Raw genomic sequence first — 18,441 nt, 5'->3', positions numbered from 1 at the left:
TTAATTTACGGGCTGATGCTGCAGGGGATCTGTTTAAAATATACATATGTCCATCTCATTTGATGTATCTGGTGATGCAGATAACAGGCGTCTGACTTTTTAGAAAAATCTCTCTGCAACATTTGAATTAAACTTGACTGCTGGTTTGAAGTAGAATTTTAGCAGATGCCACAATTTTTTCTTTGATCGTTGACCTTCTTTTCCCTGATAGGCTGCTTTCCTGGGCCAGCGAGGCCTGATAGAAAATGACTTCCTGACCAAGGTGTTGGATGGCATGGCCTTTGCGGGATTCGTGTCTGAACGGGGACCTCCATACAGAGCCTGCGATCTGTTCGATGAGGTGCGGTACTTCTTTATCAGAGCCCACTAAGTAACACGTTTAGAAATGGATAATTCATGGGCGCTCTCCAAATGCAAGGGCTGTTTGTGAACGTAGGAAACATTTGTCCATTTGCAGTGAAAAAGGCAATCCCAGAATACAATCCGACAACCTTGTAAAAAAAAACCAGTCTGTCCTAGATGGTGGAGAAAGCAGGAAAAAAACATCAAACCTGGAAAAATAATCCCAAACCTACAAGCAGTGCCAGAAATGAACTTTTCCATTAAGGTAGAATATTTGGCCCCCTTTAAAATGATTTCCAAATTAAACTGATTTTTATTACCTTTATAAGGGCAAATTGTCTAGCCCTTTAAATGTTATTATACAATGATATTATACATTTAAATTCTATGTTCATCACACCTTTTCTGTGAGTGGCTGCATATCCACACTATCCAAAGTTTAAGATTAATTGTTGTAACAGTGACAAAAAGGAACTATCATTCTTCCAAAAAGATCAAGTCTTGTTCACATATAAGCACAACACTTAAATAAAAAAGAAATTTTTATTGGATAAATGATTAAATAGTGATGATCTTAAAAGGAGGACAAATGATTGTGCAGCCCTGAGGCGAACATTGTATTTCAAAACCAGACTGTTCGACCTAAAACCGGACAAATGCCCACCCTAACCGAGTAGCAACATGCTTAGCGTAGCAACATGCTAACATTATAAATAAGTTGTGTATGTACTAATATGTAGGTCATTTTGGCATCCAACATTAGTGCCATTCCTCTCTACTACGCAAGTATCCAATATTACACATTTCACTTCATCCAGGTATTTGAAGTCTATTTATCTACAAAATGGCATAGAGTATTGTGCATGAGTAAGCGAAGTGAGATGCCTCTATAATCTTTAGTGATTCATGTCTCCTCTGCTCTTCATGTTGCTGCCTGTATGGAGCATATTATTATTCCAAATCAGTCACTTATATGATTCATTTCAGTTAGGATGCTGCTCATGTAGGCAGTACTAGACAGCAAGGAAACTTGCTGAAACGGAGCCCATTTTTGTGTCTTCAGAATATTTTTGAAAATAATTATAAATTGTACCAAAAAAATCTGATGGAATCAGAATGAAATTTGTGACTATTTCATCATGTACTGTATGGCAAGATTCAGTAAACAGCTGTAATCGGATCGAATCATTGTTAGAGCAAATATTTACTCTCCTACTAAGAAACATCATTCCACAAGAGGAAGATAATACATGCGTGACTCAGTGTAGCTGAGTGAAATTCCAGCTATTGTTCTGGGTAATGTTAAATCAATTACAGGTGGAAAAACCGATTTCTTGTGCACATTGTTACCACAGATTCATGGGTTCCTACATTGAACTGCTCTCTTTCTGTTCTGTAGCTGGTGGCCTTAGATGTAGACTGCTTTAAGGAGGAAGGAGAGAACTTGATCAAATTCCAGAAGCGCTTGCGAGAGCTGTCCGAGCAACTTTACAAAAACGTAAGCACATGACGCCATCTCTAATGTCAGTTCCTTCAGGTGCTTGAACTTCAGTGGCTGCTGCTTGATGCATGTTTTCTCTGTGCTTCTGGTTAACCTTCTGTTTTTGCCAAGAGTTCTCCCTTGTCACATTAGATGGATTTTATTAAGAACCTAGGCTTCTTGAAAGGTGAACTCTGTAATTTTCCCCTCATTATTAAAAGTTTAACACTTAAAGACTGAATAGTACTTTTGATGAATGTTTTGTAAGTGATGGATCAAATACTGCTCATTTAATCCCGAATATTGGAAATTTTCACTCACAGTATACAAAAGCATGAATGACTGCGAAAAGCACATTTTCAAAGTGGAGGTTGTAGTGCTCATAGAGTTATGCTCTTGATGACTGATGGTGAACTTTTTCCAGTTTTTACAAGGTGAAACATAAAGCTGCAGTTCTTAATGCTGAATTTAGACCGTTGTTTTGACATGCGTTCTGTAGGAGAACCCAAACCCCCACATGGCCTTCCAGAAAGTGCCTCGGCCCACCGAGGGCTCACACCTGCGGGTGCATGTGGTGCCCTTTCCCTTGTTGGAGGAGGAGAGGGTGGAGGAGTTGATACAGGAGGGCCTTGCCAAGCAGCACACCGCCCCTATCAGTACCCGTCCAGAGAGGAAGTGTGTGGTGCCTGCAGGACCACCTGTGGGTGAGTGAAAATAATATTATTATGTTACTTTATAAATTATTATATTAGCTAGTGGTGCATATACTACTGGTCAAAAGTTTGCAGTAATTAAGATTTTTTTGTTTTTGAATGAAACCTATTATGCACACTAATGCTGCATTAATTTGATAAAATATACAGTAAAACAGTAATTTTGTGAAGCTATTTTTAATTAAACTGTTTTCTTTTTTTTAAAATACATTTTAAAATGTCATTTATTCCTGTGATGCAAAGCTAAATTTGCTCCAGTCTTTAGTGTCACACGAGCCTTCAGAAATCAGTCTAATATGCTGATTTTGTGCTCAGTTATTATCAATTATTTGTGATCAGTTACTAATAATGGTCCTTATTGTTTTTTACTGCTTAATATTTTTGTGATACGTTTTTTTAGGATTCTTTGATTAATCAAATGTTTGGAAGAAAAGCATTTATTTGAAATAGAAATATTAAACAGTAGAAACATTGTCCCCTGGTTTCACAGACAAGGCTTAAGCCTAGTCCCAGACTAAAATGTAAGTCTGAGCTGTTTAAACTGTATGAAACTTGCACTGACTGATATATATCAGTGCCCTTGTTTTGTCTCAAGATGAACACCAGTAATGTTTTTTTCTAAGGCACTTTATAAAATTACTTAAAATTCCTAATTGAAATATGGCCTAATCCTAAATCTAAGCCTTTTCTGTGAAACCAGGCCTGTATGTGTTTACTGTTACTTTTGTGTATTTTAAGGCGTCCCTGCTAAATAAATTAATTTCTTTTTAAAAGTTATTTTAAACTGTAATAATATTTCACAATAATACTATTTTTAACCAATAAAATGTAGACTTTCAAAAAAAAAAAAATTAATTTTTCAAACTTTTGACTGGCAGTGTGTGAGCAGTGCTAAAATGATTTAAATTGATGAAATTTATCATTTTTTTTAAACATATAAAAAGGTCATTATCATAATGTCACTTAGCAAATTACTTTCATTTTATCAAAATGAATAAATACGTTGTTCTAATTATTATCAGATAACAACATGAAATTCACTTATAGACAGGGTAACATCAGCATGATACGGAAGTTAAGTTTGATTTTGTTCAAGACAGACAATTATTATAAAATATGAGTTTGGCAGACAAAAACGGTTCTAAACCTCTGATTTACTTATTTGTTAAGTAATTTAAAAAATGTAGAACTGTTGATCATTAATGCAGAATAAACCTTGACAAGGGTGATCCTAATGTAAAGCACAGAGGTCTTGTATCATCCTCAAGGGGGTAATTTGATTATTTTTTGAAAAGGGTTACTTATTGACACTGGTGTCTTTTTCTTTTGACCTGTTATAATAGCAATAAGCCACTTGAGACCGTGTGTGACAGTGATTGTTATCACAGTTAAGGGGTTTACAGGATAAACACTTCTCTTTGTGCTGTGCATAACAATACTGCTTAACCACGGTTAAGTCAGTGTAATGCATTGTTAACTGTTCTTGTCTTTTATGCAGTGTCTATCATGGGCAAGTCCAGCTCGGTTTTTAACAGCGCTCGTAGACTGGAGGTGGTCCGGACGTGCATCGGTTTCATCTTCGACAACAAGACTCTGGAGACAGAGAAGGTGATGCAATCATTTCTGTGATGACAGAAGGATTAAACCCACACATTCACTTGCACATCTGGAAAAAGACAGCATGCAGATTAACATGCATTAGTGATGGCATTCGCAGCACGATAAGCAAAGCTCTCCAGCTGCAAGTCGTACAAACGTAGGAGGAAAGGGGTGAACAAACAGTCACACATATTCTTCTAATTTCTCTGCCCTTATCACTAATACTAATATTATTCTAACATTAACCGTGACTGCTGTTTGTCTAAAGCATCTTAACATTTTTTTAGGCTAAATAACTCTGTGCAAATTACCTGTAGCAAAGGAAATCTGCTCACAGAGGATGTTTGGAGCCTGCCATCATTTGTGATCTCTCCCCGGTGTGTTTGCATCGGAATGGTAGCCAACTACCTGCACACATTTGAGTTTAAATTGTAGGTTATACAATGCAAGCTTGCATCCCTTTACAGTTGTAAAAATGTTGTGCTTGCAGCTTAATGGCTTCTCTGAGCCAGTAAAGACATCACCTCCACGCAACCTCTACTCCATCAGCCCGAGTAAACCTGAGCGGAGGGTGCTGCCTCCGTCTAGACTTAAAATCTCATCAATAACAACCGTTCTGGAATTTTAACTATGGGTCAGAGGTCAACTGGCTGGATTTAGCTGTAGCGATTGCGCCCTTTGCATGCGCGTATACAAGCGAACCACTACTGCATCTAGATGAGGGCGGCCCAGTCTGGTTTAGGTGGATGGTGAGCACTTAAAAAGCATATGTTTTAGTAATGTCTTGATGCTGCTGTTTCTTTCAGACACTCCCTGCGGCTCTTCGGGCCCTGAAAGGCAAAGCAGCACGCCAGTGCCTGACCGAAGAGCTCAGCCACCACGTGCAGCAGAACCGTGCTATCCTGGACCACCAGCAGTTTGATCATATCGTTCGCATGATGAACTGCGCTCTACAGGTGGGCATCAGTATTACCAGGATTTATTACCACAGCGACCTAAAAGCAAAAGCACCGGAGCAGTTAGTCAAGTAATACGATTACTCATGCCAGAGTTCCAGATCACAAAATACAGGAATGCTGCAACACTAAAAACATTGGATTTGACTTTTTCAGTGCAGAGATTCCTGCAATGTTATTTAGTGGATGCCATTGCAAAAAAATAAAATAAAATAAAGCATTTGCAAAATACTGATTATTTTCAAACTGTAGTATTTAGGAGAAATCCCAAAAAAACCTTGAAAAAAAAAAAAAATTAAAGTTTAAATACAAATACTAAATGCACTTTAATTTTAAATACATTTTAATTTATTTTAATCATTGTTGAATTATATCATTTATATCTTTAACACATATGTATATATGCACACACACAAACACACACATGTATTTTCTGTACATGTACAGGAAACATTTTAGTGCTAGATTAAAAGACATACTAAAAGAGTTGCACTTAAACATATCAAGCACATGTATAGATATAGTGCAGGTTAGTGGGGGATAAAGAGTGTTATTTATGCATGTCGTGGAAAGAATCTCTTAAATGTATATTAAAGTGGAAGTGAAGCAGTCAGTCAAGTTTACATTATTTAGTAAAGCAATTTCCACTTTAATTAAAAATATATATAACAAACACCATTAATGTAACCGTTTTAAAGAAAAAAAGATTGTTGCGCGTTGCGCACGTTGCACTTCGCATTATGAAAATGTTTGAGATACAATGATCAAAACTTCGTGATGAGGTGATATTGATATTATATGTGTTGAATATTCATCCTAATTATGGTGAAAACCAAAACATTTGTGTGTTAAAATAATATTTGTGTGTTCAAAAAGTAAAGAAATGCTTATATATTACTTAACTGGCCAACGGAGTGAACCAACCCCGTGACGTCACACGCGGTGGTACTACAAGACGGCGGCGCCCTTGCTCCAAAACACACACACACACACACACACACACAAAGCGCTCAGCTCAGACTGCATGCGAGTACCAAACTGAGTCCTCTTTCTAGTCTGCTTGAGCAAATGCACAGAATATTATGTTAATGAATATTATGTTTTGATGAGTATCCACCCGACCCACTCTTCACCCCAAACCAGAGCAGGTTCACGACTTCTTCCTCCTGTAACGGCAGGACTGCTCGGTCCCCTCGCTATATCGGCTCAAATGCATTAGCAATTGCACTTATTATGGGCTCAACAGTCATTTCAAGTTCGTCTTCCTCCATTTAAACAAGTGTGTGTTCATAAAGTAAAGAAATGCTTATATGTGACCCTGGACCACAAAACCAGTCTTAAGTGTCAATAAATAATAGCTGATAAATAAGCTTTCCGTTGATGTATGGTTTGTTAGGATCGGACAATATTTGGCCGAGATACAACTATTTGAAAATCTGGGTGCAAAAAAATCTAAACATTGAGAAAATCGCCATTAAAGTTGTCCAAATGAATTAATGCATATTACTAATCAAAAACGATGTTTTGATATATTTACAGTAGGAAATTTACAAAATATTACTTAATATCCTAATGATTTTTGGCATAAAAGAAAAATCTATAATTTTGACCCATACAATGTATTTTTGGCTATTGCTACAAATATACCCCAGCGACTTGAGACTGGTTTTGTGGTCCAGGGTCACATATATTACTTAACTGGCCAACGGAGAGAACCAACCCCGTGACGTCACATGCAGTGGTACTACAAGATGGCGGCGCCCATGCTCCAAAAGTTATAACAAAACATATTTTTTCTTTAAAAAGGTTACATTAATCGTGTTTGTTATTTATTTTTTTTAATTAAAGTGGAAATTGCTTTACTAAATAATGTAAACTTGACTGACTGCTTCACTTCCACTTTAAGGGTAAACCACAAATTGCCATTTAGGGGAAATCTGCTGCTCTTTGTTCTCCCTTTAAAATACTGCCGCTGGGACCTCCTGATAGGATCCGTGACGTAAAGTAGGTTATTAATTAAATGCAAAACCTGGAGTCTTTTTAGAAAGGGAACAGCAGATTTAGTGTTAAACAAACATCTTTGACAAGGCGAATCGAAATGAACCTTTTAGTTTCAAAGTTCCAGATTTTTCCAGAATTTTTCAGCCAGCACTGAGCCAGCATGACTTATTGCAGTGATGATTTATTACACTATAGGATATAATACTGTTTTAATTCAGAAAAGTATTATTTATTGTGACAATTTGGTACAGCTTACTGATCTAGAAGTCTAGTGCTTCCTGTAAGAGGGATGTTTGATGTATGTTAAGTTGTTTAGGTTTTGTGTAACTTTGTCTTTCTTGTCATAGCACCTCATGACTTATTTTGTGTTAGTCCATCACATTCCTTTATAAGCGGTCACATTGCTATTAATCTCAGAGTAGGGTCCCACTGGTAGTTCCTCGTGTTTTACTACTTCACATCGGTGTGGCTGGGGGGATTTTAATGATGCTGTGCAGTTTAAACAGCTAGCGACTTTTATAGAGTCACTGGACATTCCGAACATACTTTTGTCAAAATAATACAGACCAGCTTGGGCCGTAGATGTCAACATCTGCAGCCGAGCAGAGCAGGATTGTTAGATCAGAAAGTTTTGAAAACAAAATTTAAAGAAAAATCTACATTTATATAAAAAATTCAAAACCAATACAGATGAAATGGTTTCATATAGTTGTGTCATCTGATAGCTAAACTGTATGTAGGTCTGTAATGTATTGTTTTCCATTGGGAGATGAGATGCATATGTGGAGCAGCTTTTAAAAGATGAAATGCACGTGCTGTCTGTTAATCAAGATGAGAGACAGAAACGAGCCTGAGCAAGATTGATTTCATGTAGATCTCCAGAGACTGTGTCGAGGACAAATGTTTTTTGGCACAAAAAGGCAACAAAATGACATAGAACAGGGATAAAGATGACAAGCTATATGAAGAACATATGGATTTGTCTGATAGTCAATGATTATTTTTTAAACTTAATAGAAAAAATAAGCATGGAGCACAGGACTGACCTAAATATACCAATAACAATAAATACAGTTTTAAAAATTATTCTAAATTTGACCCTCATGTTGTGATCCTCCTTTTCCCCGCTGAAACTACACAGGGTATAACAAAAAAAATTGGTAATTTTGGGGATTTTTATTTCCTTACTTTGTTCCCCGTCAAAAATTGCTGGCCTACAAAAAATTGTTAATAAATTTCTTGTTTTGCTATGTTATTACCAAATATTGGATGCAATTTTTTTTTTTTTAATCAACTTGTTTTGTTTCAGCATAGGTTATCACAGGTTTTGTATTTCTTTTTGAAACTGATTGTTCATAGGTTTCATTGATCTGAGCTTATGCACCTCAGTTTTTGATGAAACATTGCCAGAATTATCCACAAATAATGCTATTTGACTGGAAAACTGAGCTGCATAAGCGCAGATCATTGAGGCCTATGACCAAACAGGTTACAAAAAGTAACCAAGACCAAGATTTGGAGAAAACATAGCATAACGAGTGATCTACAAACTATTTTTAAAAGGTCAGTCATGTTTGATTGGGAACGCCAAATTAGGTAAAGGATTTTCAGCACAGCACAATAAGGGTTAAATAGATAGCAGAGACCACAACTATAACCATCGTGGCACAGAGGAACGACACTTTTTTTTTTTTTTTCAGATTAAAAACAACAGCCAAACAAAATCCATCCTGCTTTAAAGAGCTTGAGCATTTAAAGCGACAGTGACATAACTGTGGCGAACGCTTATGATAAAGAGAATGTTATCATCTATTGGTGTGGACACTAATATAGGTATCATTAATGTTATTATTGTAGTTATAGTTCTTGTGGTGAACATGCCTTTACAACCGGTTTTAGAAGGAATATTCTCCTCCTCATAGAATGTAACAGAGATCAGTTACTACCGTATCTGTCGGAAACTTTTTTTTGTTTTGTTTTATGCAGGACGTAAATCTTCCACCTCAGATATGGCTGCAGAGCTGTACTTTTTGGACTTTTTGGTCAGTGGAAAGATTCATTCTCCTTGGAGAGTTTGGTATTTGAGATTTGTCGGGGAGCTCACATATATTTTAGGTTCTTGACAGGTATGCGCTGTTTTCGAAGAACAAAACTTGAATAACAGAGCAAATAATGTGAGTTTATAGCCTAAATATTGGATCATCTTGCTCACAAGATCAGGGAAAGCATCGCAAGAATTTTTTAATCATTTTGATGTGGTAATGTAGCACTGCTATATTGTGCAAAGACAACAAGTGTTATAAAAGCTCTTCACATTTTCGGGATAGTTTGTCATGACTCGGTCTCATGTGTGGCGCCGAGGTCAATGGATTTGTCTCAGATGAGCTGTAAGATAAACAAAAATAGCAGATTGCCTGGACACCGTAATTGCTTTCATATTACTTTGTGGGTGCTCTCATCGCCTTCAATGAAGTGCTACGACAGACAGCAGAGACGCCAGTGATTACTCGAGTTATGTTTTTTGTTATTACAGCTACACTAAGAATAGCTGGAGATGTAATTGTACAGAGACAGACAGTTTTACCATAAATCTGTTCTTGTTTTTTATTTATTTTTTTCTGACTCTGAAATTGTCACATCGTTTTTTTTTTATGAAGTTGCTGTTTGATTTATGTAAACTGCAAGTGATGCAACAAACTAGAATGTTCCCTTTATGAACTAAATGTTCTACACTGCAAAGTGAACACAACGATAATAAAGCTGTCTAGTCTTTCACCACATTACGCAACCTAGTTTAATCTAGTTTTGTCATGCATGTTACTTTCTTACAATATGGAGTAAAATTTACATGTAATTACATTTATTTAGGGCTATTATTGTCCTTGTGACAAGAGGGTTTCACTAAGGTCCTTCATGCCAAGGGTTTTCAAACTTTCTCTTGCAGTTTTATGTAAACTGCGAGTGCTAAGGGGTTCATGGAAACATTCATGGAAAAACAGTGTAAAACATTTTAAAATAAATAATAAAAATGCACTGTAAAAAGTTATAAGTTGACTTTACTTACAAAAATTGAGGAAACCCGTTGCCTTAAAATTAAGTAAATAATAATAAAAAAAAAAAAAGTTAAGTGAACTTGACAATTCACTTAACTTATTTTTTTAATTATCATTTACTTAAAAATTTAAGGCAACGGGTTTCCTAAATTTTTTTAAGTTAAGTCAACTTATCACTTTTTACAGTGTGTGATTAAAAATTAATTAAAAAATTAGATTAAAATAGAAGTATGAGTAAATATATAACAGTATAATATATAATATCATTTAACTTAATATTTTTTTTAAATATTGTATTTTAGACATATTTATAATATCAATTTTTAACAGTATAAATTGGGTGTATATACAACTATATAGATACCTTACGACTCTGCATTTATTTGGTAAATTAAGTAAAAATACGATTAATTAGATCATGTATTCTTTATAATAATCTAGAACGAAAGCATCAGAATTTGCAAATATGTATTTTAAAGAAGTAATATATGAATCATGAAGAAGAGCATCGGAATAAGCAAATATTTTGACAAATGAATCAGATTAAGTCACAAAAGGAAAGGAAGGAAAACCTCAAGATATGCAAATACTTAAACCTGTGTGCATTCCATTTGTATTTCTGATAGCAGCGAGCGTCATAGGAATAAATCACACACCGACGCTGACAAACGTTTGTGACATCCGTTCCTGCTTCCTTGAATCATCACATTGCTTTTGTTTAAAAGCTAGATGACATTTATTGTTTTTTCCCCAAGTGTTTGTTATAATATGTAGACAAAATAATTGTCATCCAAACATGCACATGACCTCAGGCATCTGGCTTTGCGTACTGCAGTGTGCGACAGATGTGCAAAAAGACGGAGCCATGGTACCACATCCCTCCTTCGCAAAGCTGGCGATCCCAGCGGAGCTAGTCTGATTTTACGCAACTTCTCGGAAAATCAGAGAGCTGTTAACACATATTTGTTGTGCATTCTTTGGGTGTTTGCTGTTGATGACCGTTGACATTAAAGGACACCTCCCGGTTTGATTTCAGACGTAAGAATGGAGCCCGAGTCAGAGCTCTTGAACTGTACTTATCTCGCCAGACAATAAATACGATAGACCTTATCGTTTTTTAAAACAAGCTCATAACAAGCCTATTAATAAGGCTAATTTACAGAGTCTTGTTTCTTTTGCTGTGCGTTTCGTCCAGCTGTGGCGGGTTCTGGAGCTGAATGTTGTGCAAGCCCAGCAGAGGTCTGGCATGCGATGAAGTGGAGATGCACTATGGCATCCCAGTCATTTCCTGTGCCGCAGGGTTATGGGCCAGCTCTGGCCTGCTTTATCAGCTGGGGGCCCTTGCAAACACTTACTCAGCCTGTCAGTCACACACACATTTGTTTTATGCTGTGCTGGGGTGAAGGGAAGCGGATCAGAGCTTTGCACGTCCATTCTGCAGACTGCAGGAACAGTGCAGTACAGCAGCTGTTTGCTGAAGGTGCTCTGTAATCATTCGTTTACACTAATAGTTCGCGCTGTGTTGAATAAAGACTGAACGGAACGTTAAAACGTCCCTCTGCTGTAAACAAGCTTGTTGCTGTTGCACTGTGCACATACCATACATTAAGAATTATGAAAAGTTTTTTTCCCCCCATTTCTTTGGTGTGCATAAATGCATCATTTATATAGACTTCTTGTGTCATTAGGTTCTTTGCTGTCCTTTTGGATCCTTTTTTGGGAAGTATCTCCATTATTTTTGTGATCTAAAATTTTCTTGGCAAAATCTTGCAGAAAATACAGACTTGCAACCCTTTAAACTTTGGATATAGCAAATGATGACAAGATGAACGTGTTAAACATGTATGCGATTAATCGGGATAATTCGCACAAAAAGGGTTGAAAATTTTAATCTATTGACTGCCCTAATTATAATTACTAAAGTTTATCAAAATAAATATTTGAATATTTAAAATGCTTTTATGTCAAAGTCAATTATTATTTTGACTTTATAATATTCATAATACTTTATAAAATTATATTATATTTTAAAGTTTATTGAAAAGAGAACATTATTGTAAATATTTGAATGTTTATGTTTTTATTATACCAAATTCCATTATATTATATTATATTATATTATATTATAACAGCTAGTCAATTACTATTATGGACTTCACAATATAAACAAGTATGTTATATTATATTATATTATTATATTATATTATTAACTAAAGTTTATCAAAGAGAGAAACTTTTTAAATAATTGTAAATATTTGAATAATCATATTTAAAATAAATTCACAGTCTTTTCAGGAAATGACATAGCCCTATTTTACTATATGATTCCAAGCTAAATATGAATAAATTAGGTTTGTGTATTAGTGTTACACTAGGTGACATGAACTAAAGAGTTTAAGTTAATTGCAGCTTTTTGAATGAAAAATCAGCCAAAATTTGTAATCGTGACAGCCCTAATCGTGCATGTGCATTGACAATGCATGACACAAAATCGCTTCCGTTCTTTTGTGATTAGAAGAACTAAAAAAGAAAATGATAGGGGAAATAACATGAAGATGAATACACAATGACCGTTTTCATTTTAGGGTGAAATCCCTTTAAAGTAGACTAGTTATTTGCACATTCAGATGAGTTCTGTGACTGACAGATAATCGTTTGCAAGGCACACTGGGGTCTCACACTATCTTTTTTTAAAGTCTCGGTCTAGGTGAACCACCCGCTGATTTCATTTCTTTTCCTCATTTGTCTGCAGTTGTTTTGCCACTGCTGCTTGTGAACTCTAGAGCAGGAGATCCATTGTGCTCAATTCTTTTTCTTGGAAAAAGAGCATTCAGTGGATGATATCTGACTTTGCGGTCAGATGAACTTACGCAATGCTCTGTGAAAGCTGCAAAAATAAATGTGCTGGGAATTTGTGAAGTGCATCATTCCCATGTTGAACAAGTGCAGCTTCCCCAGGATGCCTTCCCATGAGGCCAGGTAAACAGGAGGAGGATTTCTGTTTGGCTCAGCCTCACTGACTTAACAAACGACTGAGATGGGATACGTTTTCTCAATAAAAGTTTGATTTTTTAATTCTCTGCAGAAAATCACACTTTTAGGTTGTTGATGGCTGCTGTGTGGTTGCTAAGGTTTTCTGGGTGGTTGCTAGGGTGCTGCTTGGGTGTTCTGGCTGATTGTTAGGGGGTTCCTTACTGTATCGATTCAAAAGTGTATGACTCTGGTCTCTCTTTCAGCATCAGTGTGTGGGATTTGTTTTATCACTTTATTGCTAAATATTATTACAATTTAAAATAATCTTTCTATTTTAATATATTTTATTTTTAAATGCAAGTCATTCTTGTCATGATAAAGCTGTATTTTCAGCATCATTACTGCAGTCTCCAGTGCTCCTTCACTGAAAGAAATTATTATAATATGCTGATTTGATGCAGAATTATTGTTGGTGCAGTTTTTGCTAATATTTTTTTTTTTTTTTTAAGTTGAACCCTGGATTTAGTGTGTCCTTTCTAATTACAAGTATTAATCTCACTCTGTTTTTTTATTTTATTTACCCCAACATTTTTGAGTGGTAGTGTATCATGGTTTCCACAAGAAATATTAAGCAGCAAAAACTGTTTTCTACATTGATAATTACAAGAAATGTTTCTTGAGCAGCAAATCAGCATATTAGAATGATTTCTGAAGGATCATGTTGCACTGAAGACTGCAGTATTTCAGCTTTGCCATCACAGGAATAAATTACACTTTAAAATTTATTAAAATAGAAAACAGTTCCTTTAAATTTGTATACTATTTCACAATATATATAAAATACATTTTTAATGTATTTTTTGATAATATAAATGCAGCCTTTGTCTTATTTCAAAATCATTTAAAAAAAAATCAAACTTTTGACCAGTAGTGTATCATTCATGTACGTAGCCCAAGTTCAAGTTTAAAACCATGTGGAATAGTGTGAGGAATAGTAGTAGCACGTTTTTTATACATTTAAATCGTTCACAACTTCTGTTTTAGAGAAAAGCAATTTTGTTGTGAAGCCATTCCTAGAAATCATTCAAAATAAAGCTTTTGGTTTAGAGGAAGTGGACGTGTTGCCCTTCTTGCCTCACAGCGAACAGTGTGCGAGTGCAACTATTTGTGTGAAACAGGATGCAAATGAGTCCCATCATGTGACTGCAGATCCCATAGCAGACTGAACTACAGGGAACGACGTGTCTCATTCCCCGTGCACTTCCATAGACCCCATTCAGACCGCTCACACTTGTGCAGCTGCACGTATAGTTTGTGATGAGTCACAGTCACTCAACATCCTCCCTCCTTCCTGGATGTGCTGTCCTGCAGCAGACAAACTGCACTCTACTGACCAGTCTTGACCTCTTGGTAATAATTTACATCATGATTGGCATGTCTCATTACTGGCATTTAAGTGTATGTGTGTGATTACTGTACATACCCTAATGTGTTAATTTCAACATTTACTATTACAAATACATTTTAAATTTTTAATTTCTTCTTGTTAACATTAGTTAATAAATTATGAACTAACTTTTAATGATCAATATAATAATTAATATGAATATTTTTGTTCATTTGCAAAGTATGGTTCAGCAGGGTGTGTGTTTTTTAAATGGTAATGCATTATTTTAGTTTTCATTCAGTATCCATTTTAAAAACTATCGGTTGATTTAATCGGTATATCGGCCAGTGTGGTCCAACCTAGCTATCGGTATCTGTCAAATTGGTCGGCCTCTGTCTAAGATGTCTGTTTCTTCATTGGAATGGATTTGCTCACCAGTGGATTCACTGCAGTGAATGGGTGCCGTCAGAATGAGAATCCAAATAATAATTGATGGACTGGAGTCATGTGGATTACTTCTGGATTACTGTGATGTTTTTATCAGCTGTTTGGACTCTCATTCTGATGGCACCCATTCACTGCAGAGGATCCTTTTGTGAGCAAGTGATGTGATGTAACATATTATCTGATATTTTAAGAGATATAGTGACTTCTCTGTGATACCATTTCCTGTTTTCCTGTGTTTTTTCTATCTGCCTGTTGCGCAACATTATTTTTTGGCAAAACAAAGTTTTTAATAAAAGCAGTAAAGCTGTTTTCTTAAAAAATTATAATGAAAGATTATGCCAAACTTCTTAAAGAGGTTTTATTTTCAAGAATTTCATTCATGATAGACATCCCTTAGACCTGGGTGATCCTGGGACATATCTGGGGACCAGAATATCTTGGACCTGTAAACAACCAATAATCAACCACCACTAACAGGAAAATCTAGTCGGAGCAGGATAAGGTCTCCCCGCAGAATAATTGGGATCATTTGATGGTAAAGGATTACAGACTTTGCTCCGAGTTCATTTCCAGTGATTTAATTGTGTACAGAAGCTTCCTGCTCCTCTGGCAAACGACACAATTCATTCCAAACCTGGGAAAGAACTGAAGGACAAATAGCGCATTCTGCACCGTCCATTGGGGGTCAGGCACGCAAGATCTGTGCTGCATCTGATGTTTTAGATTTGCCTCTGTCTTTACATTCAGATGTTTATGCCAGGATGGAGAACAGAGATGGTGACTGGGTTTTGTATATAAATATAATCCTGGTGTTGCTTCCAGCAGCTTATATAAGACAATATAGAACGTATACAAGTGACAAATCATTGAAAAATAAATGTGCTTTTATTGTAGATAAGGATTTTGTTTAACAGAGTGCCACATCATACACTACAAATCATGAATCAGGGACTTTTCATAAAGCTATAAAACCAAGAGCTATTTTTTCATTAAAAAGCCGAGTCATCTGGATTTGACTATTTCCAAGATCCTATTAAATGTAATGTCACTCCCACACCAGTTGATCTTTTTATGCAACAAGTTTTGATTTAATAGCTTTGTTCAGTTTAAATATGACAGTGTCATGTCAGTTAAGAATTTAAAATATGAAATTTCTTCTAAATTGATAATTGGAACTGTCTGAAAACTGGCTTTTCCAATTTACATGATTATATAAAATATTAAAAGCATATGCATGAAAACAGCTCCAAAGCATTGGAAACCAACTGAATGGAATCCAAGCCAAAAATAAAGTGCTTGGAAGCCATGCCAAAAATAAGCACGACTTCTTTGTTTTTCCATATATAATTGTTTATCCATATTCATTCAAATAAAAATGCGACGCCTGGACATGCAACCAATACTATGACATATTGCCATGCCTTGGTAATGACACTTATATAACATAGGAAAATAGCAAGTGATGTCATGTTTTGTGCACAATTGGCCAAAGCTCTTTTTATCATCAGTTTATATACTTCAGTGATATCGTCTAACATCTCCCTGTCTCTGTTTACCCGCAGGACTGCTCCAGCTCAGAGGAATACACTGTAGCCGCTGCGTTGCTGCCCCTGACAACGGCCTTCTACCGGGTAAGTAAGAGTTGAGGTCAGGCTGACAGCAGGCATACTGGCAGCTCTAGTTACTGGATCTTAATCACAGCACATCAACACTGGCACCAACGTTCATTAAAGCTGGAAGAAGGGAACTATTTCCACCTGTCTCCATCTGCTCAGTTTAACTCTTAATGCCCTGATATACTTCAAGAACGAACTGTGTGATCCAGGCAAAACAAAGTTCGTTTGGAGTTCATTATGAGAATTTGAAAAAGCTTGTCAGTGCAAACTTTCCAAAACCATGGCTATTATGCAATATCTTCTCTGGTTCATTTCTTCTGTTCAGTCCGTCGAGATCAGACATTCACGAGTGAAAACATGAGCACGCTGCAGAGCTGCTTTATAGTAGGGATTGAAGTTGTAATTCCAACGCTGACACTGTTTTTCATGTATATTTTGTAAAGCTTCTTCCTTTAAAGCAATCTATCTATAAAGTGCTATAGACAGTAAAAGACCATGACTTGACTGGAGTGCAGAATTGCATAACTGGTTCATCCATATCCACATCGTTTTGATCAGATGCTTTCTTAACTGCTGTTTTCTCACCACAGTCATTTTTAACGTTTATTTTGGTATTGAGAGGAAAACGCACTGCACATATTTACATGTTCATATACACGCCGCTCTTGTGTGGCATTGCTTGTTTGTAGGCTGCACATTTTAATCGAAAATGTTTTGATTATATATCAATATGACAATAATAATAGTACAACTAATAATAATAATAACTATTAATATTAAATTAAATAAAAAGTAAAAATTGGCATTGTAATATTTCACTGTAGAAAATGTATTTAGGAAAAATAATAAAATACATTTATTTGGCTGGATTCATAATTTTCAGTCAGAAATTGCAGCATCAACATGTTCACTAACAGTATATCACTGCTCAGGTATTTCAAACTTCCTTTTACTCCTAAGTGAAGAAGGGAAAAAGAACTTTGGTGTGATCCACTCCATTCAGCCCATCACTGAAGAAAACCACTAAGAAGCGTGACAGTCACTCTAGCCTAGTTCGGTTTTGCTGTGGTATAGTGGGAAAAGGGGGCAGTGCGGGTTGCAGGATTTGGAGAGTGTCTGGCTTTCAACACCAATCCATCACGTACCCACATTATAGTTGTCATAGAGACAGACACAACTGACTGTGTTGCTTTTTAACTGTGGGCTGCTCTGCGATCCGTCTGCTGTGACTCACACTATGCACTGAAGACATGTGATGTAATCAAATATCACGTTGGTGACCCTCATGTTCTTTTGTGGGACAATAGCACTTGTCTAAGCCTTAGACACCTAACTGTAACACTATACATTGTACATTTTCATGGTCAGCGTAACCCAGAATCTTACGATAAGATTGTTTCTCCCATCCAGGAATGGGTTTATATTCCTTTGGGATTGGAATGACCTGCAGGAAACTATCACTCTAAAAATAACGGTTTGCTGTTTATCAGAAAGTACTGTCAGAAAGACTGTACTTGAAAAGAACTTGAATTTCATTCCTTTGAAGAAGTTAGAAAGAGCTTCAGATCTTGATGTCAGGACATTGCAGGTAGTTGCCCAGGAGTTGCAAGCACATGCTATGCACTTGCTAGGGCATTACAGTATATGGTTGCATATTGGATGCAAGGAGCATCTTGGCGGCAGGGATTTAAATTTTTAATGAGACTCAAATTGACACAGGCAGAGTGAAAGACTGGATTTTTTTCAGGTAGGGTTCAAGTGATTTCAAAACATTTAAGCCGGTTTATATATCGTGTATATATTATTTATCTCGTATGCATTTGGTTGTTGTGCTGCAGTAAAGCGCTTCATTGTACTACTACGATAATTAGGCT

General features: G+C 36.1%; 1 protein-coding gene and 1 long non-coding RNA gene across 5 annotated transcripts in view; one reads left to right on the top strand and one right to left on the bottom strand.

Annotated features, from left to right (window-relative positions):
- Positions 1-18,441, top strand: part of sbf2 (SET binding factor 2) — a 133,805-nt gene that overhangs the window by 70,522 nt on the left and 44,842 nt on the right. For all 4 annotated transcript variants that reach the window (XM_058783123.1, XM_058783122.1, XM_058783120.1 and 1 more), the window contains exons 12-17: positions 212-340; positions 1,742-1,840; positions 2,322-2,526; positions 4,034-4,143; positions 4,941-5,090; positions 16,514-16,582. In XM_058783123.1, the coding sequence (XP_058639106.1) occupies positions 212-340; positions 1,742-1,840; positions 2,322-2,526; positions 4,034-4,143; positions 4,941-5,090; positions 16,514-16,582 (762 nt within the window). The remainder of the gene's footprint in view (positions 1-211; positions 341-1,741; positions 1,841-2,321; positions 2,527-4,033; positions 4,144-4,940; positions 5,091-16,513; positions 16,583-18,441) is intronic.
- LOC131544719 (uncharacterized) overlaps positions 2,382-18,441 on the bottom strand; it is a 75,495-nt gene continuing 59,435 nt past the window's right edge. The window contains exons 3-5 of the long non-coding RNA XR_009272206.1: positions 4,446-4,542; positions 4,014-4,128; positions 2,382-2,520 (exon numbers count right to left, since the gene is read on the bottom strand). This is a non-coding gene — a long non-coding RNA (uncharacterized LOC131544719). The remainder of the gene's footprint in view (positions 2,521-4,013; positions 4,129-4,445; positions 4,543-18,441) is intronic.

The sequence above is a fragment of the Onychostoma macrolepis genome, chromosome 07 (genome assembly GCF_012432095.1).
Source record: "Onychostoma macrolepis isolate SWU-2019 chromosome 07, ASM1243209v1, whole genome shotgun sequence".
Taxonomy (NCBI): domain Eukaryota; kingdom Metazoa; phylum Chordata; class Actinopteri; order Cypriniformes; family Cyprinidae; genus Onychostoma; species Onychostoma macrolepis.
Note: the sequence above shows the minus strand (reverse complement) of the source record. Positions and strands in the feature narration are given on the sequence as shown.